General features: G+C 44.9%; 1 protein-coding gene across 1 annotated transcript; it reads left to right on the top strand.

The window, feature by feature from the left end:
* LOC119465376 (retinol dehydrogenase 7-like) lies at positions 1-26,640 on the top strand. The gene is made up of 6 exons (XM_037726163.2): positions 1-121; positions 4,697-4,916; positions 12,565-12,771; positions 19,155-19,337; positions 20,874-21,006; positions 24,605-26,640. Exons 2-6 carry the CDS (start codon positions 4,712-4,714, stop codon positions 24,966-24,968), a joined length of 1,092 nt encoding a protein of 363 aa, XP_037582091.1. The 5' UTR covers positions 1-121; positions 4,697-4,711; the 3' UTR covers positions 24,969-26,640.
* Positions 26,641-27,778: the final 1,138 nt, after the last annotated feature.

Raw genomic sequence — 27,778 nt, 5'->3', positions numbered from 1 at the left:
CAGTCAAGGTAGCGATGACTATCGCTACGCGCTCGACATTTACCGTGCAGTGTGGAAACAACAGGCTGACGGAAGTTCGGGTCCTGCGTCCCTGAGTTCTTTGGAGTCCTTGACTTCCAAGGTAGGACAGAGCGCTTTGGCAAATCGCCCTGAATCTTTGGAGAATGAGTCTGAGTAACCCTTGATTATCATATGCAAAAGTCTTCTACACCGACAAGAAGCAGACGAATTCGTAAAAAAAGTGTAGATGCTTTTGCCTACAACCTAATATGTCCACAACCAACAAGCAAGCACATTGAGCGTCGTAGAAGCGTGACATTGAATTTACGTATGATTTGCACAGTGCACGTTTTGATATAGGCGTACCAGAAGGAAAATGTCGAACATAATAATTGCGCTAGTGAAAATGACAATTTTGAGCAGCAAACAGCGCTTCGTTATCGGATTTAACGTCGAATATTTTTTATTACCTAGAGGGAAGACAAAAACAGAAATACAGAACCTTTACACGTAGGTAATTATTTAAAATAAATGTATTGGTGCAACTGAAAACTGAACTAAGCTGTACCAGCCCCAATGTGGTAGAACATCATCAGTAAGAACAGCAAAAACTTTGTTGTCGTGTTGAGAACCAATTTTTTGTAGAAATCTGCTGTTGTTTAAGATATATTCAACAAGCCAGCTACGCCTAGAAAATTTAGTAATTCCGTCAGAGGTATGTAGAAGTGGATCACGTTTTAAAATGAAAGTGGAGCCTAAAGTTATCTGTAATTCGTATAGTTCGCGAAAGTGTTTACGTTATTGTGTTACGACATGCGGACATGTAATTAAATGTGCACGACTTTAACGTGTTGGCTGTTCCTTCGTCAGAAAAGAAAATCTGCTTGAGATGTATATGTCCTATTCAATGTCGGCCCAAGATTACTTGAATGAAGCGCTTCTCATAATAACATGTTTTTGCACAATGTGCGGAGCAGTGACCACGATGGCTATTGTGTGATATAGCAGGTAGCAAATAATGGACTGCGAAGCAACAGCCCACATGAGACGACTGAGGGAAGGAATAAGAACAAGTAATAATCTCCTGCGTTCTTTCGTTGTTTTTTTTTTAAATATATATGGCAGTTACCGCTATATTATTTAGCTAAGGTAAAATGTGTGAGTAACCGAGTTACCATATTGTTTTCTTGTCATGTGAAAGCACTCATTCAGCATACTGATCGCCACAGATTATTTTCAATGTTCTTTCACGTAGCTGAAAGTGTTGTAAAGCAGTACACACAATAAATTGAGATTTAATTACGGCAAGCACAAATAACTTAGAGTTAAGGTGACGCGAGCAAGGAGAACGGTGCAGGAAGAACTTGAGCGAGTGATAATAAATACGTGGCTGCGCAGTGACCTGGAGCACCCTCCGTATAAAACACGAGAAGCAGGTGTTGTGTAGCATGGCCTCCAAGATTTCCGCATGCTGGCGTGTGCCAATCTCGAAGCCTATGTGTGCGGCCACGGCCAAGGCAGAGGGGAGGCGCGTGCGCAATCACGGAGGCCATTTTCCGCGCTAATAGAGCTGTTCCCCCTTAGAACACACGCGTAGTGAGGGTCTCATGCAATGCATTCGATGGTATGTGCGGGCAGGCCTTCTGCTTACGTCATCCACGTTTAATGGCTACCCTACCCATGCTTTCTTCTTGTTGGACGCAAGTTATAGAAAACAAGTTGTTGGAAGCAATTTTGCAGAAGCACTGTAGGCTGTCGCTGTGCTCCGTTTGTTGTTGTGCTTTTAATCATTACAGCGCTAAAGCTGAATGCGAAAACTAGATTAACACAGCAAACTCGGCGAGTTGGTAACTTGACATGTTCTTAGGGGTGGTCAGCGCGACCTGGACGAAGGACAACGGTAGTAGACGGTACGAGCGCAGACTGACAACTGGTTTATTTTAAGCATCAAATGATTTTAGTTCCCGTTGTCGGTGACCTTCAAGTGACCTTGAGCCAAAATCCAGAGCCGTTATCCGGGCACTCAATATGAGAACATGCCGGCAACTTGCGAGAACAAAACGAGATCATCCAGGCAACCAGTCAAAACTCAAGAAAATGCGGTCTCCGGCCCCCAACCCTTTGTAAAGGACCGCATAACAACAAATATTGCTTTTGAGTTCTTCCTAATGTTTCTTCACAATGTCACTCAAGCTGTAACTTCTAGTACGCTGAAGTTTTATATGTAATTTCCAGTAGCGACGTTCAAAAGGCAGATACAGGGGACCTAAGGCCGCACATTTGCAGCCGACCACTTGGATGCGACAAGAAGAAAAAGTGGCGACAGACGCTGAGCGCGTTGGACTGTTGCAAGAAGAGACACGGTTGAAGGCGTGGCACCACAGGCAGCAAAATACGCCATATGGTAGCCATTTCATGCTTACATGCTTACAGGGCTAGTAAAGAAAATAAAAAGCGGAATCACCCCAGCAGCAGATCGAAACGGGAAGAAAGTTTGCAGTCATTCCTTATGTAGATCAGATGGGGCATGGTTTAAAAAAGGCAGCCGTGAAATACGCTGTTCAAATTGTCTTTTCCGCTAAGAACGGGTTAAAAAACATATTCACTTGTGTTAATGGGCGTAAGCGGGCGTCCAAGGGTTTTTGCCTCATCAAGCACACAGGGCAGCTCGTGGCATGCGCAGTGGGATTTGTGTACATCATTCCACTTCCGTGCCGCAAAAAGTATTTTTGGCAGACGGGACGTTGCCTGAACATCCGCCTCACGGAGCACCAAGCCGCTATCAGGAATTCAATCGCGGCTCAAATCTGGCCGGGCACTGTAGAATTTGCCATTGGAAACATTTGCTTCGAAAAACTGAAGTACTGCACAAAAATGGAAACCAAATCAGCCGCGAGATTGTAGAAGCTTACTTTATGCATGCTAACTCAGGTGCATGCGTCAGCCAGACTTCTAGCTCCCTGCATGATAAAAAAAAACAAGTTTTTGAAGGTCAAGATAGGCTGACACTCTTTCACCACTTGTATGCGTCACATGATCCCATCCTGTGTATATCTAATCACTTTTTTGAAAAATAAACGGGTTGAATTCCGGCGCTCGTATCGGCTACTCCTTTTGTCCTTCGTCCGGGTCGCGCTGCCCACCCCTGAGAACGCGACAACTAGAACTTTATTTTCCCTCATAACTACCAGAAATGTGTACGCAGTAGTTTAAGCGGTTGACTAACAGGATATAATTTGAGCCTTTCAACCTATGGAACTTATGCAAGTTATGCAGGATCATTCCTGCTCTTTGGATAAGTTTGAAGAGGGAAGGCCCGAGTTGGTTTTCCAATTACCTAAACATCTCGTGGTTCTCCACGTGGCTGCCAACGGGTGCGTTTCTTGCTTTCGATTCTAACGTTGTCCTTGATGTTGTCCTCCACACGCTGAGCGGATATATCACGAATAAGGAAAACGAATACTCATGGGTCGTGGACCCCCCACGGATTGGACACTTACTTGTAGCAGTTAGAGGTGAAGGGAAATGTTCTTTCCTTTGCTACAAAGAAAAAATACACCCTGTATTTTAAATCCGCAGTCATCTTTTACTGAAAGCATGGGGAGCTGATACCGTTGTAGCATTGATGACACACAGTTCCACAGCGAAACGCTAAATAAAAAGTCGATTGAATTTGCATCTCACGTATGTGAATGCGCAAGATCAAGAAAATATTTTCAATATTTCTCATTTCAAGATAATGCATCTGTTATCAATGTCCGACCTTAATTATATGACGCAATATTCTTTGACTTGTTCTTGGGCTCGCTTTACAGTCATATTTACATATTTAGGGCAACACTGAGTGCAAAGACAAAGGCAGGAAAAATGTACCGGAGCGAAATAAAATACCAAAAGAGAAAAGAAACGTAGTAATCAAGGCCTGAGAACGAGACGGATTGGTTAAATTAAGCATTTTGACGAAATCATCTACATTTCGTTGAAAGTGAAGAAGCGTATGCGAGATGCCTTTTGGGTTTATTCATTCACTTTGACAAAATAAAAAAAGGCTGATAATTAACTTGCTAAGCCGAAATCCGAGTTGAAAATGAAGCTCAAAACAAGAGACAAAACGTAGAAAGGCACCTCTCCAGCAATCGATATAATTGGCGCTCTGATGACGGGGTAAGAGGTGCGGCTTCTTTCATATGTCCGGGAAGTTTGTTTTCATCCTTCGTCGCACACTGAGAGGAAACGATGTCTACGTAACCAAGGATAAAAGAAAACACAGCCATTGTTTGGTGGTTCATGCTTCGCAATGCGATAACGTATCAACGGATTCTTGGCAGCTCTTCAATGTCGCGAATAGCATTTTCACGGTCCTTCGGGACGCCTTCCTGCTTAACGCCGTCTCATTCGGCCCGAACCTGCGCTGGGTACGGCAGTACAAAATCTAGTCGGCCGCTATTGCGCAAGCATTTTCACGCAGTCAACTAAAGGATCTCGTCGGAGCCATCGACGACCGGTTCTTTACGAACAGTCGTTGGCATTCTGATCGGCTGTCGCAGCAGCATTCTTGGTTCAACTTTTTTCTGTCTTTTCATTTTGTTTATCAATGCTCGCGTCTTTCCGTAACGAAGCCCTTGAATACACGGTCACATTTTTTCCTCGTGCAAGCCGTCTCTACCCCACCTGTGCTCCGGTGCTTGCGGTCTAGGTATACGTGCCAACCATGCGGACTTCGTGGATACTGTTCGCCGTGTTCACGTTGCTCTTCTGGGACCTGTGGGATCGTGTGCCGCTGCTTCCCGAACTTGGGAGCCTTGTAGGATCTCTGGTGATCATCCTGTTCGCGTCTTACTGCTTGTCCGGCTTTGTATGGAAGACTTTCTTTGTCAAGCATCTGTCCTGCGACGGTAAAGCTGTCCTGATCACAGGTGAGTCGTGATGGTTTATCCACAGAAGTTAACAGAAAGAATGGTGACTTGAAGGTGTCAACAGTGGGCATTTCCGTAACGGGATTTATCGAAATATTGCAGTGAAATTATCCTGCTTCAAATACGTGCCCCGACGAAATGTTGACACCAGACTGAGGCTTCCGTCGTTCGGTCACTGTTAATCATTCATAGTTATGAGTGCGTTAGGTGCAGTGAAAGGTGCGATACCAATTTATTCAAATGCTGTCACTTCATATTACACAATGAAAATGAGTTGTGGCAGATTGCCTGCAGGAGTTATTGGTCGCAGAAGTCCACGGGATAATTCAGCTCGAAATCTCATGTCTTCTTGTCGGCGTTTAGTCGTGATTATTGACTCTATGAGTTGACGTGACATGACCTTATGGCCCAAACAAATGAGCTGTACGTGAAGCAAGTCCCTATCCTCAATGGCTGGCTGAGCTGTTTTTTTCGAAAACCGACACATGATTCACCATATCTCCTGCATTTTTTGTTTTTCTTTAGATACCACTTAATTGACAATAGATAACGTGCACTGAATAGATTAAGCGACAACTCACTATGACTGGAACTGAGTCCGCGCAAAATATTTGGAGCTCTCGACTTCCACAGATTTGGTTATTGACACAGTCGTTCGAGCTGTGTCAAGCCAGGATTGCCCGAAAGCGATGTTCTGGTTATATGGTAGTGTCCTTGATTTTTTAAAAATATTACCAGTTCGTTTCGTCGAAATACAGTCAATAGACGCCAAAGATTGGCTGTTCAACAAAATCGATTGGAGTGCACAGGGGTGAAGCGCTGATTTGCTCCCGTCTTTTTTTTTCTCAGCCGAAACTTCTGTAGCCTTCGGACATGGTAGCTATTAAGAACCCCGACCCTACAGCTGTGCGAAATGTAGTCGAAATATAACTGTCTCGTCACTGATAAATCCAGTCTTTTTGAAAGAACTTAGTAGATGCAGCCACAATCATGTACGTGGTACCATATGTTACAGTGAGCTTTTATTAACGGTTCCATATGTAACAAGTGACCATTCGTTATCAGAGAAAACCTCCTTTTTCTTCCATTTTAACGGGCGTTGACCTCCATGCTATGCCAGAAAAAAAAGAACTGCGTGCACGGGTTCATATATTTATTTAGTGGAAATTCGGTCATTCGCTTTCTAAGGCATCGTAAGATGAATGACATTGCCTCAGATAATAAAGGACGCCAATTCAAATAAATATATGCGCAAATAAACAAATTTGTAGTCAAGCAAGCTTACAAACAAAAACAAACGAACAAAGCCCACGCAATGTGCTTTTTTTTTCTTAAGCAACAGTGCCTTCTTTTCAAGAGTCTACCAACCAACCAATCAATTTATTTATTTTTACAATGAGGATACATTTTCTGTTCAATTATGACCGCTAACAGTGTTGATGTCATTAGCAGATCAAACGGGAAAATACAAGAAATGGCAGAAGGAGTGGGGTATATGTGCACACGAGAGGAATGACAGGATTTCTAGAGTTGTGGAGAAACTCCAATTATAACTGTGCAGGAAGAAACGTGGGAGCGTCTAACTCTGTCCTGAAGACCATCTGTAAGGAGCACATGTGCATTTTTCCTTTAATATATATATATATATATATATATATATATATATATATATATATATATATATATATATATAAGCCACAATCCCCAGTAAAAGAAGGAGACAACAAACAAATTAACAAACGCTATAACAGTAGCATCCGCTGAATTACCTTAACGTGACCTTGCTTTCAGGGGCTCATAGAGATTTATGCAGTCGATAAGTTATGTCCTTTGGGTGAAGGTCTGCAGTGCTATGACGTCTTGTTCAATATGCCTTTGTAAACGTGCGTGCTCTTAACTTCACAGTGCTCGTGCGAAACAAAAGTTGCCTGTGGCACTCGTCAAATAGGTCTCCAGTTATTATTTTATTATTTTTTTTGGATCTGAATTCACAAATCCTTTCTTTCGTAAGAGTTGTTTGCCTTTGGCTGGCGGCCTTCTCTATAATAAGAGAGCAGTAGAAGCCACCTAAGGCTGCGAGCAGGTTCTTGAAATTCGTGTGATTAAACGAAAGATGGAGGCTGTACATCATATACCATTCTTGTCTACGCATCGATGAATGCTTAAGGAAGAGTTTGTCTTAGGAAGGAGAGAGCAGAAGTGCCCGCAAGCCACCGTCACGCTATAGTGTGCTTACACAGCACGCACAATCGCCGCCAACGCAAAGGTACCACTCAGCCGTCGTTAAACGGAAATCGCGAGCGTTTCCACGTACGATGACCCTGAGCAGGCCATCCGCCCCGCCTGCCTGCTTGACGGCCTGCCTGCTTGGACGAACTCTCTTTCGAATGCACCGCTGTAAAATGTGAGTGCCAACTTGCACGAGCCAGTTATTAATGCGAAAGCATTATATGCCTCATGAAGCGGAAAATCCAACGTCAGGCGTAAGGTTACAGCGGTTATGATAGTAACATCCTAAACCCTGCCATTAAAAGACAGGATGCCGTCATATCATCAGATCTAGGATGGTCGGCTCATGTAGAGCACATGGCAAGCGAAGCGACGCGAAAGCTAATGTGTTTAGAGTGGGCTTTGCGATACTCTATATACGAAGGAAGCCAAACTCTTGGTCTATGTGAGAATGGAAGTCCTATCTTAGAATATGCGAACATGGCCTGGTTTCCGTTTGGCCAAAATCAAACAGCTACTCTCGAGACTGTCCAGCGAAATTCCGCGCATGTTATCTGTAACAGATATAGACGCACCGACTCGCTACGCAGATGCTGTCCGAGATCTGCCTTCATACCCTAACCAGTCGCGATGCTTTACCGACTCAAATTTTTGTATCTCATCCTGCATAATAAGGTTAAAGTGGATTCTAACACCTACATTTCCTATAACACTTCCAGAGAAAGCCGTCATAAGCATCACCTCATACTCCAAGAATATTTTTGCGCTAACAATTAATTTACTTTTTCGTTCTTCCCGCAAGCTGTTCGTGACTGGAATGCTTTAGCCCAGACGGTGGTCGCACAGCCCATTGTTGACAAATTTGATGAACTTGCTAGCCAAACTGTTAACCCAATGCTGTTAACATGGGTACATTATCTTTAACACTTTCTAGTTACTCTATTGTACACTTATGTGAATGCCTCTACACACAATGTCTACAGACCGGTCTAACCCACTCCTGTAAATATCAATTAGGGAATTGACAGTATCACGAAAAAAAAACAACATCCGATGGTACCGAAACCCATGTGACTAAGTGATGGCTTCACGTTTCAATGTCATGTAAAACCAACCGAGCCCACACCCAAAAAATTGACTTAGCCCAATTCGAAAATTGAGTTGACCCACGTTCAAAACCAACCTGGCACACTCCCAAAGTTGACTTGACCCACCCTGAAGAATGAGTTTACCCAAATTTAAAATTTAGCTGACCCACGTTTAAAACCAACCTGGCCCACCCGCACATTTGACTTGAGTCACCCTCAAAATTGACTTTGCCAAATTCGAGCACATGACCAAGTGATCAAGTCATGTGACATAGTAACGTGGTCAAGTAAGAAGCTTAAGCTGCTAGATCACATGCCCAATTGATGATGCCATGTGACAATCGCACGAGACATGAACGTCGAAATAGTATGGACGTCGATATAGTCGACACGCCCAGAATGATTTCGCATTCAATACACGTAAGGAGACTTAAGTGCCTCTAGAACCTTTTTGCATCGGTGAAGTAAAAACAGTGACCAGTTTTCGGCGTCATAATAACGACTCCGCCATCTATAACGTCATGAGTGTGCCTAGGAAAATTTCCTTTTACGTCATATGTGGCCACAGTTGAATATACAAAATGCCGCTCGTACGACGTTGAAAGGCCAAACTTAAAGAGATGAAAAGGTACGCATATCAAGATGGCCGAAACCGATATCTTAAGTTATGCATAAATGAAAAGCAGGGAGGTTAATCTGAACTGAGCCCGGTTGCCTAAAACTGAGCCCGGTTGCCTAACCTGCACGCACTGGAGGAAAGGGCCAGAGTAGGAAGGGGTTAAGAAAAGGAGAGAAAGAGACGTTTAATTGGCGTGCACTGCAGTCGCCGACGCATTGAAATATTCAGCTTTGTCACACACGATCGTTCAGTCCGGTTAACTTCAGCAATCACAGCAACGCTTTTGAGGCCTTTTCCAGCTCTGATATCTGTAAAACAACAGACCCAAGATATTGTTCAGTGAGAAACGCATTTTTTACGACTCTAGGAAAGGTTAACAAAGTGTAAATATTTTTAGAAGCACCAGGAGGCTCAATCACTATGGGCGCCATATTAGGAAATGCGCAATTACAAAAAGCACTATTATAAGAACTCGTAGTATTCGAGGAAGATGCACCAAAAAAGTTATTGAAAGCAGGAACACACTGCTGCTCTGATTTCATCTTCAGTGAGGCGCGTAGGGAATAGTAGCACAGAAGTCGTTCAAAACGTTCTTACTTCACAACCACAGCCATTGTAGCCGACGCGGTCAATCATTTCTATCAAAAATAAGCATGCGTAAGGGAATGTAGCGGTCATGCGCAGTCGACAATGTATTGTTTGTTCCCATCGGGGAAGAGTACAGTTGCATGAATACAGTTACAGTTGCATGAATAGTACAGTGAATGAAACTGTGATGATGAGTGAAATGAGGCAGGTGCCACTTCTGCAATGTAATATCTTGTGCTAGCTTACATAGGTAATGGGCAGCGTCAATTATGGACGAAGGCACATAAATCACATCTGTTTCATCATGCATTCGTGCCGCCGCAACGGGGCGAAGAGAAGACACAACACAAACATTGTATTGCTATTCCAGGCCACTCTATACATTGGACAAATCAGCAGAAACGTGACGGCTGGTTTCAGGCGGTGCCAAATTTGTGACAAATGGACAGTGCGAATCAAACACGAGGACACAGAAAACGACAGGAAACCAATTCTGTGTGACTTCCGGTTAGCTTGCGATTCCGGCCGTGCGATGTTGTGCGGGCATGGCAGATTCTATGTCCACTAATACCCTTGAAGTGTGCAGGAAAAAGGAAGTGAAATACTCTTAATAAAAATTTCAGTTGGCTAGAGTTGTGTTCGTATGGACAGACAGCACACTGCAGTCTTTCTCGGCGAGTTACACCCCCTTCCCCCATTTTCCATATCGCGTATGTATGCTTCTAGCTTCTTTCATGGGCCAATATCAGAGATCATCATCATCATCGTCATCAGCCTATTTTTATCACCACTGCAGGGCGAAGGCCTCTCCCTGCGATCTCCAATTACCCCTCTCTTGCGCTAGCTGATTTCAACTTGCGCCTGCAAATTGCCTAACTTCATCAGCCCACCTAGTTTTCTGCTGTCCTCGAGTGCGCTTTCCTTCTCTTGGCACACATTATGTAATTCTAATGATGCACCGGTTATCCACCCTACGCACAACATTGCCTGCCCAGTGCCATTTTTTTCTCTTAATGTCAATTAGAATATCAGCTATCCCCGTTTGCACTGTAATCCACACCGCTTTCTTCCTGTCCCTTAACGTTAGGCCTAACATTTTTCGTTCCATATCGCTCTTTGTGTGGTCCTTAACTTGTACTCGAGCTTCTTTCATAACCTCCAAGTTTCTGCCCCATATGTCAGTATCGGTAGAATGTAATGGTTGTACACTTTTCTTTTCAACGACAGTGGTAAGCTCCAAGTCAGGATTTGGCAATGCCTGCCGTATGCACTCTAGCTCAATTTTATTCTTCTGTAAATTTCCGTCTCATGATAAGGGTCCCCTGCGAGTAATTGACCTAGATAAACGTACTCCTTTACAGACTCTATAGAGGCTGACTGGCTATCCTGAATTCATGATCTCTTGCCAGGCTATTGAACATTATCTTTGTCTTCTGCATATTCATCTTCAACCCAATTCTTACACTTTCTCAATTGAGGTCCTCAATCATTTGTTGCAATTCGTCTCCATTGTTGCTGAATAGGACAATGTCATCTGCAAAGCGAAGGTGTCTGAGATATTCGCCGTTGATCCTCACTCCTAAGCCTTTCCAGTTTAATGGCTTGATTACTTCTTTAAGCATGCAGTGAATAGCATTGGAGAGATAGTGTCTCCTTGCCTGAACCCTCCATTGATAGGTAACATTCTAATTTTCTTGTGAAGAACCAAGGCAGCTGTGGAATCTTTGTAGATATGTGCCAAGATATTCACGTATGCCTCCTGTACTCATTGATTACGCAATGCCTCTATGACTGCCGGTATCTCTACTGAATCAGATGCCCTTTCATAATCCATGAAAGCCATATAGAGAGGTCGATTGTGGTCCGCAGATTTATCGATTACATGATTAATGTCATGAATGTGATCCATCGTAGCGTATGCCTTCCTGAAGTCAGCCTGTTCTCTTGGTTGACTGAAGTCAAGTGTTGCCCCGATTTTATTGGAAATTATCTTGGTGAATATTTTATACAATACTGAAAGCAAGCTAACGGGTCTATAATTGGTGAATTTTTTGGCATCTGCCTTCTCATAGATTAGTATAATGTTGGCATTCTTCCAGTTCTCTGGTACACTTGAAGTCTTGAGGCATGGCGCATAAAGTGCGGCACGCTTTTCAAACATGCTGTCTCCTTCATCTCTGATTAAATCGACAGGTATTCGGGCATATCGGAGATAGTGCTGTTTAAAAGTCTGCACCGATGCAGAAGATAGATCTGTTACCGGTGCTCCAGTTGATATCGGTACTGGTGGTAACATCATGTGGTGCCGCCAAGCGGTACCGACGGTATCAGTACCGGTAGTACAACCTTGCGGTAGCGAGGGTAAGGGGAGTGTTCTCGCATTCTCCTCTCATGACAGCTAGGTCGGGGGGGTGGGGGGGGGGCTGGGCTTCGTTATTTCTACAGCCAAACGCACTGAATATCTCTACCGTCTCTGGGCGCCAAGTAACATTCCAGCTGATGGCTACACTTGCACCATCGATACTGTGACATGACGGCCGCGGCGCCACTTCACGAACGCGCCTGGAGTGCCCGTACTGTTGCTCTCCCAATAAAATTGTCAGTTTTGTCTTAGTACGCTGCATTGAATGGAATGACAGAGTTTAGCGTTGTGCTCCGGCTCCTCATATGGTATTCTAGCGACACGTGAAGGTGACATGTTGCTGGCACACAGCACCCAAGATACCTGCTCCTTCGCAGCAAGAAAAGCGTCCTGACAGATGCCAGGCATAATCATAACGCTGGCCTGTCGAGAAACTCCGGCAACTGCGTTAACGTCGGAAATCGATGATTTGGTTATGTGGCCCGCCGTTGTGGAGGACTCCGGAGGAATTTTGACAACTTGGGGTTCTTTAAGGTGCGACCACATCAATATACACGAGCGTTTCTTGCATTTCGCCACCAGTGAAAAGCGTCCTGTCGCGGCTCCCAACAGTAACTACACATATATTTATGCAGCTTCGTTGAGCGGTCCCCTCAGGAAAGAATCTTTGCATTTAATATGAATTAGAATGCTTACTGAAAGCGAGCTGAAACTTGATCTCCCGATAAACGATGCTTCTGAATTGATGAAACTGGCTTCCAGGTTGTGACACTGGATTTGGATACGCACTCGCTACTCGACTGAGCCGAGACGGCTTCGTGGTATTCGCCGGATGCCTCGACTCCCAGAGCGAGGGTGCCAAGACCCTCGGCAAACTGCGAAATGTGACGGTGCTTCAGCTGGACATCACCAAGGCTGAGCAAGTTGACGCGGCGTTCGAAAGCGTCCAGCAAGCACTGGGTTCCAGAGGTGCGTACTTTACCGCTATCTTATAGTGTTCGCAATCTTTCGGATACTGGGCCGTATTCTTCAAAGCTCCGCGTGCGACTAACTGCGGCTCGTCTCTAGAGACGTTTGCATTACCTCGAGTGTAGGATTGCATATCTTAAGAACAGTGGCTTGGTCTGATTGGTGCATGTTCAGTTTTGTTAAATGGCACCGAAAAGGTTAAACAAGGAAATAAATTTTAAGAGAGAGAGAGATGGAGTGACTGGGGAAAGGAAACAAGACAAAGAAAATGCAAGAAAAATAGAATGCATATATAACAAAATAAACAAAATAATAAAAAAAGATAAAAAGAAAAATAAAGAAGAAAACCCGGTAAAATTTTGTCACGCTCATTTTTCTTTTTCCTTTTTTTTACCTTTTGCTGGTGACCATCCCTCGACGCTAAACGTGCATATACGGTTTCCAAAAATGACCAAAGTTAGCCTGCATTACGTCGCGGTAAGGGCTTGTCTAATCAGTTTTGTGTGTAACGTGAGTACTATTGTACATCATCGAATGTAGGCGTGCAAGAGTCATTTTACTCAGCAATATATACGGTGATGCACAGCGGACTACCTCGACCGGTCAAGTTTGATTCGATGACCGATGAGTGTGCAGTACACGCTTGCAGCTATCGTTTTGATTCGAGTGTTGCCTGCCTTACTGCGCACCAGTTTGCCCAATAAATTGTTAGATGCTAACTCACACTACTGGCAGTACTCGCGTCCACACCAACACCACAACTTGGCAATTTGTACCTCTCTCTTTCGGCTTCTTCCTATTCTACGATGCGACCTGTATGATACAAAACAAGAAAAAAAAATGACCACATGCCAGCTGCCTTTTTCTTTATTACACTACAAAGGCAGAGGTGCTTTGAAAATCACGGCGCTGGTTACAGTTTTTAGAAGAACGCTTGCGTCCTCACTCGTTTTAACTATTCTCGCATTAAGACGGCTGCATATTTAGACATATACCTGCAAATAGAAGATGTACCTTACCTACAACAAAGAAACAATGAAACGATAAAGCACCTATATGATTGAATAAATACCCTGCCTTAGTGTTTAACAAGCTTCACCCGCCATATTTTCACATGACAAACACCTGCTTATTATTCTGAAACGTTGTCGAAGTTATCACACCACGCAACAACCTCTCACTTGTCTATCTGAAGCGAACTAAAGACGCACCAAACACATATCGGTGCTTTTCGCGACTGCCATTCCCTGTGTGCAAGCATTATACATCATGTCTCTGATGCGGAACACACTTTCGTAGACATCAGCGAGCTTCGTAGCAGTTAAAAATGCCGATGCGTCATTATCAGAGATCTTTCGAGGCGCTTTCAAAAGTAAATTACAGAAGCTTCTTTTTTTCGCTTAGTGACACGGCAACGGGTGACAACCCAACAATTTGATACAAGTTCCGCACAAAAAGCCACACTGTGTCCGCCCTTCATGCTTCCGCGCTCAACAACATAGTTAATGAGGTCGATATTGGAAAGGAGTTCGCCTCCACCACGACGTCAAAAGAATTAGCGATCACAATTGCCTGGCGCATCTACACACATCCTCATTGACTTGGAAAGGGCTACAGATTAAGTAGCGGCGTTATGGACGAGGTCACTAGAAAAAAACCAAAGATACACAACAATGTCAAATTTATTTTGTTTCCTTATGGTGTACCGTAGCGCCGCAACAGATCCAAATAATAGGCTTAGTGGGGAGTGATCCATATTTGATACACCACATCTTCAGTTGTCACCAGCTGTAGGCACTCGGCGAGTAAAATATGACGCATTTCAAGGGACAAAACGCTAATTTATTTTTCTTCAACCTAGGAAGCACCCACTCCAAAAAATCCCTCACATGAATGTGCCAAGCAAAAGCAGTGATTTTGCGAAGATTGAACCAGCTCGGACAGCAGCCAACTGTGATTTACTCGCTGCAGCCAAATCCTGCTCTATACTTGTTCAAAACATACCTCTGCAGGACTGTGCCATTTTGTTTTTCTTATGTGCATAAGCCTTCTGTGGTTTGCATGGTGCAGTTTTCTTAACCCGGCATCCTGCTTAAGTAAAACTGTCTTATACCCAGTGCACACTCTGGTTAACAGAAATGCAGTACTTAAGACACTGTAGCATGTTTGTTTTAGTAGTGGCATACTCATTTTTTTCTTGTACATTGGGATGCTGTCATGTTTCTGAGCTTGCGCTAATGAGGCGCTGTAGTCATTGCACTTATGTTTGATTTAATAGAATTAAAATTTTTGTGTTCTCATCTTATATTATGTCCATCCAGGGATGTTACTTGGTTTCTGCCTTCATGCACATTAAGACTTACTGGTGATTTAATTTATTCTGGTCTATTTGTTAGAACTTTCGATTTGTGCTTTAAGTCATTTTATAACATTCATCCAAGAATACTACTTTTATATTACGTCGATTCTAAGGTATAGCATGCCTAAACAATATATTATGAGCCACGATCTAGTGTGGCGCATTAATTTTCACCACTCGAAGTCTTTTAACTTGCACCACAAAACCTAACCATGTGACCTAGCCGTGGCCTGCCAGGATTCAATTCCGCACCCTCGGGTTCAGCAATGTAACACCACTATGCCACCACCGCGGGTATCTTTAGTCTAATAAGGTACACAGCCCACTACTGTAACATATTTATTTAGCTCATTGTATAAATATGCATATTTGTTTTATTCTATTATACTCTGCAAATAAAACACTTCGTCATGCAATTTATTTACATGTGAACAATGCTGCGATGGATACATATACTTGCTCGAAAGGTATATTTTGGCTACATCATACATCTTTAGCTGCTCTGAAGAAACTTCAACCCATTAAATCGCTGTGGTTGTCATTATGTGACGACCACACTTTAACCTTGGCCTCTGTTGTTGACACAGAGTGAGTGCAGATAATTACCAATAATGACCGCAACATCAGCATTAGAGTTAATAGCATTACAGCATTACATGTTAATAGAGACACCCAAAACTCAAGCACACCTAGTTATTTTGATAAATTGTTAGGGTAATCATAGAATTCTGGCTGCAAGGCCTTATCAAAAGAAATAAGGTAACTGAAGTTCAGTCACTGTGCAAATTATTTGTGACTGGCCATTCGATTCACTAAGCGGAGAACAAACAAGTCAGCATTTTATATACATCCACAGCCATGTAAAGACACAAAATTTGTATTAATCATCTAAACTATCTGAACCTTCAAAAAAAACTTGCAAAAAGGTGGAAACACTGAGGCTTAAAAAGGGATCCTACGTAAGCGTAAGAGGAAAGGCGGAGGTTATGGGTTTCAGGATCGCATCAGGATTACATGGTGATGCTGTCTGTGTGACCAATTATTCCTAACTGTGAAGCTCTACTTCTGAGGAAACTTTGATGGTTTCCCTTGTAGCAATTTGGTACATGTGGCCACATGGCACAATTTCTATTTATGCATTACTGCTATCCTTTTTGCGGGTTGCCGCAGAATTTTGTTGCATGATGACAAGTCTCATCAATAAATAATTGGGAATCGAAAGTGTTTATACAGGTTCCTTCTTGTTTGCTGAACTACAGATGGAAAGAGGTTACAAAAAGCAAAACAAACAGTAACTATTTTGTCCAGGGGTGCAACTGGGTCATCCTGCCGACGTGAAACAAAATTGATTGGTTGAACAGCCTTCATAATGATGAATTTGTTTCACAAAGCCAATTACTCGTTCCACATGGATACATACACTAGCAAGCTTTCTGATGTTGTCAATCTCTAAAGCTGTCAGCTGATTTTTTCCTTTCGCGAAGACAGGTACGTGCAACCGTACATAGTAAAGACCAAGAGTGTCTGCAATGTTAAACCCACGATCTGCCAACACAACATCACCCTGCGTCAACATGTCAAGTATGCCACAGTTATCTGTGTTGTGCCACCCCATCCCTCTGAAATATAGGTTATGACACCCTGAGGGCTGATTCCAATCAAATATTTTGCTCTATTGCTGGCTTTGTATTGTGACCAAGTCTCAGTCTCACTACGCGGCTCTATAGGGACGATGGCCGTTGAATTTTAACTTCGAAACACTCAATAATCATGGCAACTTTAGAGCCAAACGAGTCTACAAGAGCTTGTGGCGTGGTCTTTTGAATACAATTCCTAGACGGCCAAAAAATCTGGGACTTCAGCCTCCAGAAGGCAGCATTTAACCACTTATCAAAAATTCAGCTGACAGTGAAATCGGATACAGCGAACCTGTAGCCTAGGTCTTCCGGTGAAAAATTCCACTTTCGTTTCATTAGGGACACAATGAACTCCTGGAATTCCCAGAGGCCGTTTTATTGTGTCTGCTTCACAACAGACTCAACAATCTGAAAAACAGCAAGGAGCCCAGAAATACTAGGCATGCCAGTGTAGAAGACAACTTTGCCCGGGTCATCTCGGAGGGAAGCTTCCGTCACTTCAAGCTTTCTTTTTGTTCCTCGACCTCCCGAAGATCTAATACAAGCGTCCTCCTGTCCTCCTCCAATGTGTTAATGTAAGCCATGGGGACTTCAGTTTGTACAGCAGCTTCTGTACAAAAAAAGTAATTTGGGGGCATGAAAATCCAGCTAAAAGAGGTGTTGCTATTTACAGGATCGAGAGGTACTTTGTGAGCAAACAAACCTGTAAATGAAGTGGTCAAGCTGCAACATTCAGCAGACGTCTCTTGCAAGGAGTGGTCATTTGCATCGAACATACCAGGCGAAGGTCATCCTCTGCCGGCTGAGTTCTCGCTGTGGTCGCCGCTGCGGCTACCGCTTTTTTCACCTTCCGATCCTTGGCGCGCTTGTATCGAGCCGTAGACTTAACGCCCAGTCCCGCGCCGTTGCTGTGTTGGACAGTGCGGGTTTATGTCATTCATTAGACTCGCTGGCTGCCCTGCAAATTATGAAACATTAGCGAACTTGCCACGAACGAGCCTCACTCTCTCGGATTGGGTAAATCCTGGCGCGCTGCTTCGTTTGACATTGCAACTCTAGCGCGTAAACGGTCTTGTTGCAAGCTGCCATGCACAGCGTAAAATTACAGAAGTCACTCACGATCACGATCTAGCCCGATGCAGATAACATTTTTCAATCGCTATCTGGCAGGTATGGTGGCTGCGACACGCATTACAAACAATGCTCATCGAGCTGGTTTAACTCAGTATGATGGCACAGGCACTAACCTTTTAGCTCGCTTGCGATGCATGGATCGCAATCGACGGTGCTCATGCAGCAGCAACCGGTCCGGAACGGGCTCGAACGCTACCCGAAGAGCTCCTGTGTCAGGGTTAGATCACAAAGGACTGTAAGCACCGTGACGGGTGCGTTTGCAGGCGATTGTAAGAGCTAGCTAATTTTTTGAGTGTTGACTGTGTTGCTTACCTCAACTGAAATAGCGACCACACACACGGACCAGGTTCTTTGCATGTTTCCTGTTTATGCGAACGAGCCAGAGACGCCGACGCTCCTCCGACAACACGTTCGTGCGCTCTCATTGGCAAGTTATCACTTTCTGTAAGCAGTACAGCCCGGTTCCTGGCTCCATGTTCTTCTGTGCGGCAGACTTGATTCTCGCACTATAGCCGATCATGGAACACATCGGCATTGCGACGCTGTACTGTTAGAACGCGCACAACGCGAAAGTATCGCACCCGGCACACGCAGCAAAGGCCGGCACCACGCGTCAGATAGTTCTCCGTAATGGCAGTCACCTATCCCATGCGCCCCGGTTGTGACGACCGTGAAAACTATGTAAAAGCGCTCCTGTGTGTCGTCTCCCCTTGTTCTGCTCTAGAGCGCATTTTCTTCGCCTATATGATATACGTATGTACCAACCAGCCAAATTTAACACTTTGTCAACACCACAAACGAACATTATCGCTGTATATAGATTTTGTTGGCTCTGTTGTATTTTATTATTTTATTACTCAGCTTGCGCACATAAAACAATTGCAGTGACGAGGAAGAGCGCTAGCTGGCAAGTGCCACCAGGGGAGGCACAATGCTTGCCGGCACTCTCTCACACACTCTCCAGCTTTCATTATTTGGTTACATGGAATCGCGGAGGCAGATAGATTTCATTAAACGCTGCGACGCTTTTATTACTTTTTTGCATCCCGCCAAACGCTTCTCTTCATAATGTCATCTGATCTTTCTTCTCCCTCCCCTTGCGCAGAGTATAGTGCAGCCAACCGGCCTCAGCCTCGTTAAGAGTTCTACTTCTCCTTCATAACTGCGGTTTTCACCTGTATCATTCCATTTTTACGTACTGCTGGCCTTAAACACACTCAACACTGAAGCATTGTTTTCTGCAAACATTTCAGTCCTCTGGTCTGTAGTCGCCAACGCTGGCATACGGAACAATGGCCTGCTGGAGTGGCTCACAATGGGGAGCATCATCAAGATATTCGACGTGAACGTCTTCGGAACGCTGAGGGTCACCAAGAAGTTCCTGCCGATGCTGAAAAAGAGCAAAGGACGCATGATTGTCGTCACTAGCCCATTTGGTAAGGATAACGACATGAATGTTTGCATCCTCACTGCGCGTTTTAGATTTGTTCAGGGAACAGGTTTTTAATGTATTAGGATTATATTTTTTCCTAACGGTAAATCGGTCTGACAGGAAAATGATCTCAGTGTTCAAAGGGGTTATGGGTTTGGGCCGACTAACGCCGAACGACGCGATGGGCAAACAGTGCGAAGTCGCTCACGTCCTTTCATTGTTTGTCGTGCAAGTGTGGCGTGTCGACGGTTGGCGCATGGTTGCTGCTATTTTCAGGTTTTGCTAGTTTTTTATATGGCTTCGGAGAGCCTGCATGTGTACACCATACATGTAAGAAGGTCCTTATTCGTGCAATAAAATCAGAGCGCTCTTAGCGCGTTGGGCTGTTGCTCTTGGTGCGTCGGGCCTTTCGCGTTGTTTATTCAGCATATAGAAATGTCAGCCATGAAAACATATTGTTACGTCATAACAAGGCTAGCACGGGACCTTGTCTCCACAAGGTGTTCTAATACTGTCGGAAAAGATGAGGCTGCAACGGTAAAGAAAAAAGTGCACATATCCCATAGCAAATTCTTACCCAAGGCAAAGTGAGTTCTTTATTCTTCTATAAATACATTTAGGCGAAGTTTGCCTCAGTTATTGAAATTATTGAGAACAAAGCGTTACTCTGAATGAATTACAAAAAAGAAAGTTTTAAACGTGAGGCCGCTAAATAAAAATTGCGCCATCTTCTGACTAACCAGAGCATTCAAATTTTTCGAGCAAGGCAGCAAATGTTTTTGTGCCGATGCGCCTCTCACACGCAGTTCCGTTATTTTCCCATTCTTCCAGTTATTGTTTTCAAATACAGTTATTCGTCCTCCCCTGTGCAGGGTGGAAGACTAGACACATGTGCCGTTCGCGTCACAGCTTTTCTATAGCAATTTTTTTTTATCACTCGCTCTCGAAAATAGACTACACGAGTCCATGTCTGAGGATATTCATGCACATCTAGGGACGTGTTTTTCACTGTACCAAAGTAGTATCCAATACCTGAGGGCAAGTCATTTAATAGATCATTGTGGTGCCAACGCGACCAACGACCTCACGAAGCTTATTATTAATCGGAGAAGCAAACTCCGACTCATGTGCAACGCCTGACTGGCTTCAAAGAAAGGAAAAAGAAAGAGAAAGAAAGAAAGGGAGAAAGAAAGCCAGAAAAGGAAAAGAAAGAAATAAAGAAACAGCAAATTTTCTTGCATTTCACGTGTGTTAAAGACATAATAAACACTTAACAGTTTGAAATAGTCAATTAAAGACGATAATTTGAGATCTTCAAGGCGCTCAAGGGTAGAAAACAGGGCATGTATTCACAAAAAGTTATTGCGCTTGACTTGTCCATACTGCAAGAATTACAGCCATTTCTGACACTGTAAGTATCAGTGAAGGTGAACGACCAACAGTAGGGCCCACTTACAAGAGAAAAGCTTTGTGAATTCGTTTCCGGGTTTCGTGCCGCAAACAAGGTACAACGATTTGGTGTGTTTTTGCTTTACTCCAGGGCACGTCACGATGCCAATGGGAGTGCCATACTGCATGACGAAGTACGCCTTGGTGTCGATGCTCGATGGACTGCGACGAGAATGCCGAGGAAAGGGTGTGGATTTTGTCTCCGTAGAGCCCATTGCATACAAGTAAGCTTTGTTGTTGTTTGTTTGTTTGTTGTTTGTTTGTTTGTTTGTTTGTTAACGTCTCACCGATGAGAAGGTAGGCTACATTAGGACCGGCCATCCTGACAGAGACTGGATAAATACGCCCACACTTTCCACAAACAAGTCATCGCTATTAAAAAGGTTTCCAGTGCTGGTATCACGAGGTATATGATAGACAGGATGAGAATTGCGTGCCACTGGCTGAAGAAGGCGTAATTAGTATTCTTGCCTCTGTTACTCGGCATTTTCTGATTATTTGGAGCAAAGTATGTATGACACATTGAATATCTCAGAACAAACAGCACCAAATCGCTGCTTTTGTTTCATCCCCGGCCTCCTAGAATTCCAATTCGACCACGAAACCAAAAATTGGTTTCCGTAAACATCGCGGATATTGATTATTGAAATAACTTCCGTGTGTGGGTTTATTTCTTTATTCCCTCCTGACCACAAGTCACAAAGAGAAGTGAGCAAAGTAATACAAGACTAACAGAAGAAAAATAAAATAAATTGTGGGATACAATTTTTGCAGCAGTTCTCCACAATGTTCGCTTATTAGTTTCGAAGCAGCTAGGAGAACACCTAATTACTCACAATAACAGCGGTAAGGCGCTTCTAGTAAGAAGGATGTGTGGAGTAAAACTCGCTGAAATATTCAAGTTAGGACATTCATCAGTTCTAACTTTATGCGGGGGTCGACCTGGTGCAGAACGCAAGGCAGTCTCGCAATAAGTTGATTGTGCAATAAATTATTATGGTAACTTTATGAAAAAAAGTGTTAGCCCACCGCTTATAAGCGTACGAGACCCAAAAGAGTTTTAAAAAGTTAGCCAGGAGAAACGTTCCAAGCTAAAAGAATGACATTTAGCCAAATCTGATGCACGACAACCATCATTCTCACATTGCTTTTAGAGAGACCCTGAAACCTTTTTTTTTTTACTAATGATATAATGCCATCACTATTAGATTACGCCGCCTCGAGAGCTTCCTGCCGCAAACATTTTGCGAAGTGAAGGTAGACGTGGTTACCTGAAGGTTGAGCAGCTTTCTCTCTCCTTTCATTTACGCAAGGGCACTAGAAGCTACCCAAGCCACGTTTACATGGGTAAACGTGGTTAGGGTAGAAGCGTATCATGTTCATTTACCGTATCGGATATGCCCATACGCCACCGTTTACATGAATGCGCATTTTCCTGTCCAGCCAGCTAGCGCCATCTAGTGTCTAATATGTGATCTCATTTCCGGTAAGCGTGCTTTTGCGGCCACGTTCTGCATTCATCGAAAGTATATGTAGAGTGTCTGCTACATTTCGTCAGGGTCTGCTTCATTTGTCCACGTGTACAAATTTACACGACGTTAATTTTGTGGGAAAGTATTATATTGTATCAGGGTATTAAAATTTCCAGTGAATTCCCATGTCCAGTGGTAGCCAAGAGAGGCCGTCTCGACTTGTACTTCCTCCCATTGTACTTGACTACCTTAACGCCGCAAAACAAGTAACGCACCCAGGTTGATTTCATTTATTTTTGACAAAGAAGATAACTGTTTAAACGCGTGTAATTAATGTACTCATGGGTGAGAAGAAATCGCGTGCGGCCTGATCCGTCAACCGCAATTTTTGTTTTGATCTACCGCAGTGCGGCAGCCGCCGGCTATTTGGCTGGTTTTCATTCCGCAGTGAATGTGGTCGCATAATTCCTGATACTATACACTTCTTTTTACATGGACCGCTGAAATACGCATTTTTCATCTCAAACTGCCCCTGTTTGGGGCATTTGATCGATACGCCTTCCTAGCGAATCACTTCGTTTACCTGAGTGCGATATGCATGAAAGTTATTACGATACGCTTCTGTCGCATTCATGTAAACGCGGCTACAGAGGAGACGGAAAGAGGGCGTTAAGGGTGCAGTTCCCAGTAAAGTAACTGGAACCTGGAAAGTACCGCAGCCCTTTTCTCTTCGCCGTTGCGCCACCGATTGGTCAGTTGCCGTCAGGTGATCACTTTCAGCCATAGATCGTCCACGCCGCGCCGGAACGGACACGCAGACACATCGCTCGCACACGCCGCGCGTATGAGCCATCGACGAGGTCGGATTTTGCCTTTTGTGTAATTGTGTTGCCTGCGCGCGCTCCGGTAGTTGCAGTACTTTGCAGGTTCCAGTGAATTTAGTTCCCCGCAATAAGGGACTGCCCCACTGGCCCCGCCCTAAGGTTGAACGTCTCAGCAGCGAGATAATGCCCCTGAAAAAAAAAAAAACTAAAGTAGCGCCAACTTCACTCCTTTGCCTCTGCCTCCTCTCCTAGAAGCTCCCAGAAGCTGCGGCAACGCCTATAAGGTGTCCACAAGGAAACTACGAGCTTACCCGGATGTCTATTTCCAGCGCAGTGGCGCTGCCTTCAGGAGCTTCAACGCTGAGCGTGTCTACATGCAAACGTGCTCACGTCCGGCCCTGCTTGCTTACGGGAATGATTTTTGCCAGTACAAGTGTTTAGCTTACTTAAATCTCCTATAAAGTACTTCTGTGACACCGTGTACCCCTAAAATATTGAACAAGTCGTAACCACACCATCGGCATAAACTTCTCAGTTTAAAGACGCTGAAAAAATAGGTTTCTTTTTCACGGGCCTTATGTCATGCATGTAAACACCCAGTGCGAGCACATCAGTATATTGACTGATTAACTACCGCATATTTTTCACACTTTCAGGCACGACACAAATCCCGCCCCTTGCTTCTACATACATTCCATTGTCGTGCTCAACGTTACCTTTTCGCATGTTTCCTTCTCTCAAACCTCCCTCACACACGAACCACACCGCCCTTGTGGCCCTAGCGGGATAATTCCACAAGCCCATCTTTCCGGCCAAGGGCCAGGCTCCACGGGCGTCGCACCTCAACTAACTTGATTTACAAACTACGAAACGCACGAGAGAGGAGGTTCCTGCACACTGACACAAATGGCGCTACGTTAGTTTTTTTTTTCAGGGGCTTTACAGCGAGCTGGCTCGTGGCGGCACCCCGTGGCGGCCACAGTATCTACGCTATGATTTTAATCTATAGGAGGAAGCGCGCAGCAGAAGCAGCAACGCACACTTTCGTGTGTAGGCCGTCACTGGAGAGATGAAATGGTTTCTCTCTCTTTCTGAGATCGCAGACATATACATTTTATTTATTTTACCCAAATGAATAATAATTGTATTACTGAGAATGTCCTCACAATCATAAATTAATCAATTGCTGGTGTGGGCTCCGCTGCTTGCGATGACGGACGCTGCTGTGGAGAGCAAGAGATTTTTCTACTGCTTTTGACACAACATTGTAAATTCCCTGGGGCATGCAGCGCGGCTATATGTGGCTCACATGTTCACAGGAGCCTCGTAAACAGATCGGCAACGCTTTCTCACTATGTTCTAAATGTGTTTCAGGGCCGCTTTCGCTGCCATAGTACCCAACCGACATAGACAGAGAAGCTAGATTTCATTATAGTAACATCAGTATCAAGGTCTGTCGCTGGAACCCCGTATAGTGCACTCAGTTCAATGCTTCTCATTTTGTCACTGATTTCACCCACTCGCAGAACGCCGATCACGTTGAACCTGGGTGCTCAGGATGAGACGCAGCCAGAGCTTCAGCAGCAGCCGCCAGAGGTCGTGGCCGACTACAGTGCCGAGGAGATACAGCGGTGGCTGGACACACCCAGACAGCTGTACGACTTGATTGTGAGAGACGATATCAACGAAGTGGTGGACCAGATGGTGCTGGCGATCCGGGAAACGGACCCCAAGATCCGCTACATTACAAAGTTCCGGCTGGGCGGCTTCTTGTACTATGCAGCCGCAGTGTTGCCCACTGAACTAGCGGACTTTTCAATCGGAGTGGGTCTCAAGATGCTGCCGTTCGCGTCGCGAATGATGAGGATAGGCGCCAGAAATGCCGAGTGACTCTGTACGAGTGAGTACTCGTGCGCCCCACGATGAGAATGGGCGTTTCGTTGTTGGGCATCACCCAACAGAACATGTCTATCATGAACGTTCCGGTTGAGAAACTCGCGTTGAAACCTGGCCGTCGCACCGAGGACGTTGGCGCTAGCGTTGCCGAGGCGTGCACCACCGTTGTCGGGTTCATGGAGAGCAAGACGATGCTGACGCCTGGCCTCAACATCAAACTCCCGCAACTCGGGGTCGGCGGCTCTTCGCTGACGTTTCGCCTGGGCTTCGGAAGCCATCACGCTAGAATCCGCACGTCGACGACGAGCCCTTTCCTGAGTGGGTTGGCGGCGGCGTTGCTCAAACGCGTTAGGACACGTCGTCAGTTGCTCATGCATGGCTCATATCGCCTTAAGCAATGGGTCATACCCCAGTAAACGCGGCCTCCCCATTACGATGACAGAATAGAAGTGAAATTCTACGCTGGAATGATTAGCGGCCACGCAGCCAGCTGTGGAAGGAGACGACGACACTCGAGCCAATCCTAATGATGATAGTTTCTTTTTCTACACGCGAACATCATCCTGGGCTAACTAGCCCTTAACAGCTTCGCTGTAAAAAACAATACAACAAATTGACAGTCACTTTGGCATACGCCAAAGAGGGTGAAGACGAAAGCCTGCGCGCTCAAGACATATTCATTAAATTACTTGACATTCTCACTCGAATGCATTTCTACTTATTGTTTTTCCGACGAAAAGTCGTGGGTTCGAGTGCCTAAATTGACGCTACTCCAATTAAGTGTGCCTTAATTAACCTCGCCATAATTAACACATAAGGTTGTGCGTTCGAATCCCACCAACGGTATGGTGTTCGAGTTCTCTAATTAACTCTATGTTAATTAACTGTGCCTTAATTAACTTCCCATTAACGCCAAAGGTGGTGGGTTCGACTCCCACATAAATTCGAGGTTTCGACTCTCACCGAAGGTCGTGGGTTTGAGTGGCTTAATTAGCGCCATCTTAACTGACACGGTGACCCGCAAGCCATCAAAATTGTTGCGTGAGCGTTGCTTGCTTACTCATAGAAGACGACGATGACGGTGACCTGCACACCACAATTGTTGTGTGAGCGTTTGCATATAGGTAATACACGATGGCGGGTCGGTTTAGTAAGTAAATTACTACATCGAGTCGTCATCGTGTATGATGTCGCTTCAACGACACTGTTTTCGCTTAAGGGCATTGAAGGTCGACTGAACAATGAGACACAAGGCTTTGGTCTTAATAAATTATTTCGAGCACCTTCAGGCTTGCCAGTATTTTTCAAGCGAAGCTTGTATTGCCTCACTCGTGTCGCCGTCGGTGTTGATGTTAGCGTACGAAAAAATCCAAGCCGCACGAAAAAAAAAATTGGAGGACGCTTAAAGGGCAACTTCGGTGTTTTTAACACGAAAGTGTTTTATGCCGGGGTCCACCAAGACTTCACTGACGTATTTCCGTCACGGAAATACGTCATAGAACATAATACAAAGAAAGAAACCAGAAGAAAAAGTTCCACAAACATGCAAAATTTGGAAATCAAACCCACGACCTCTCGGTCCGCGACGATAGATCGCCGAGCGTTTAACCCATTGCGCCACAAACGCATTTGCAGAGAGCTACACAGACGCGCCTTATATATCTAACACTCCTCCGTGTACCCGCGCTCTTGCTCGGGGCGGTGCCACCGCCTACGAGAAGAAAAGAGAAGTACTGCATTATGACACTAACGCGCACCGACAGTGAACGCTTCGGTGGTCTCAGGCACTACGACGCCTCGATGCCAGCATTCGAAGGGACGCTGGCATCAAGAAGCGTTCACCGTACTCAGCACAGCGGAGCGTGGCCTCCGCAATTAGCTCTGACAATGTTTCTGAAGTTGATCGCGGAGGCTGCAATTACGACGCGCTGTACGCGCTGATTTGACTCGGTGACGATTCAGTTACGTGCTTTGTCTTGCGCGTTGTATTAGTGTGTCAGTTACGTGCTTCGTCTTTCGCGTTGTGCTAGCGTGTGCAGCGTAGTGCAGCTTCCATATGCACGACGGTTGCTCATGGTCATCGACGTTGGTAGTCGTGATGGAGGAGACGTGCCACCAGGCGTCAGCGTGGGTGCATCAACGCCTAAGGGCGCTTTAGCCACAAAACACCAATAGACATTATATATCAATGTGCAATAAACATTACACTACTTCTGTGAAGACACGTTTCACTTTCGTGTTCTATACCGATTCCTATATAAGAGGGATCAACCACATTTTTTTAAGCATATTAGGGTATTATCAAATTCTAATGGCAGTCCTGTCACCGGTGAGGTGGTTCAATGTGCTGAGAGACTCATCAAAAAAGTTGTCGCAGTTTCACCTGAAAGGCGAAGCATCAATTGCGATAGCAAATTTCTAGAGAGCTATACGGAGTAATGATAGTAGCTTGATACATGCAGCAGCACCGGCCACACACAGAACTGTGGTCGACGCCGTCGGCGTTTTGCCCGCGTTCGCACAAAATGCGTGCGGCGTTGGTGACTGTTGCCGGAGCCTCTGATATAAATAGGCACTTGGTGCCGCAGCTAAACGTCGCCTCCCTCACCCCCCCCCCCCCCCCCCCCCCCCACGGCCGGAAGAAGGCGCGTTTGCTCTACATGTATGGTGATTAAGTAGGAAACAGACGCCTACTTCTGCAGCCCTTAAGGGAGCACGGCGCAGAACGCGCGTTTGTTCTCCGCCGTGGGTTCACTCCCCGTGAAAGCGCGCGTTCCCCGCCCCTTTCACTCGCACATACAGCG

This window comes from Dermacentor silvarum, chromosome 9 (genome assembly GCF_013339745.2).
Source record: "Dermacentor silvarum isolate Dsil-2018 chromosome 9, BIME_Dsil_1.4, whole genome shotgun sequence".
NCBI classification, from domain to species: Eukaryota; Metazoa; Arthropoda; class Arachnida; order Ixodida; family Ixodidae; genus Dermacentor; species Dermacentor silvarum.
The sequence above is the reverse complement of the archived record's forward strand: the minus strand, read 5'-3'. Positions and strand labels throughout refer to the sequence as shown.

Excerpts from the sequence above, each read along its gene's own strand:
- LOC119465376 (XM_037726163.2), top strand. The coding sequence starts at position 4,712 with ATGCGGACTTCGTGGATACTGTTCGCCGTGTTCACGTTGCTCTTCTGG. Across the intron at positions 4,917-12,564 it reads TAAAGCTGTCCTGATCACAG|GTTGTGACACTGGATTTGGA; the intron begins GTGAGTCGTGAT and ends ACTGGCTTCCAG. Across the intron at positions 19,338-20,873 it reads TGTCGTCACTAGCCCATTTG|GGCACGTCACGATGCCAATG; the intron begins GTAAGGATAACG and ends GCTTTACTCCAG.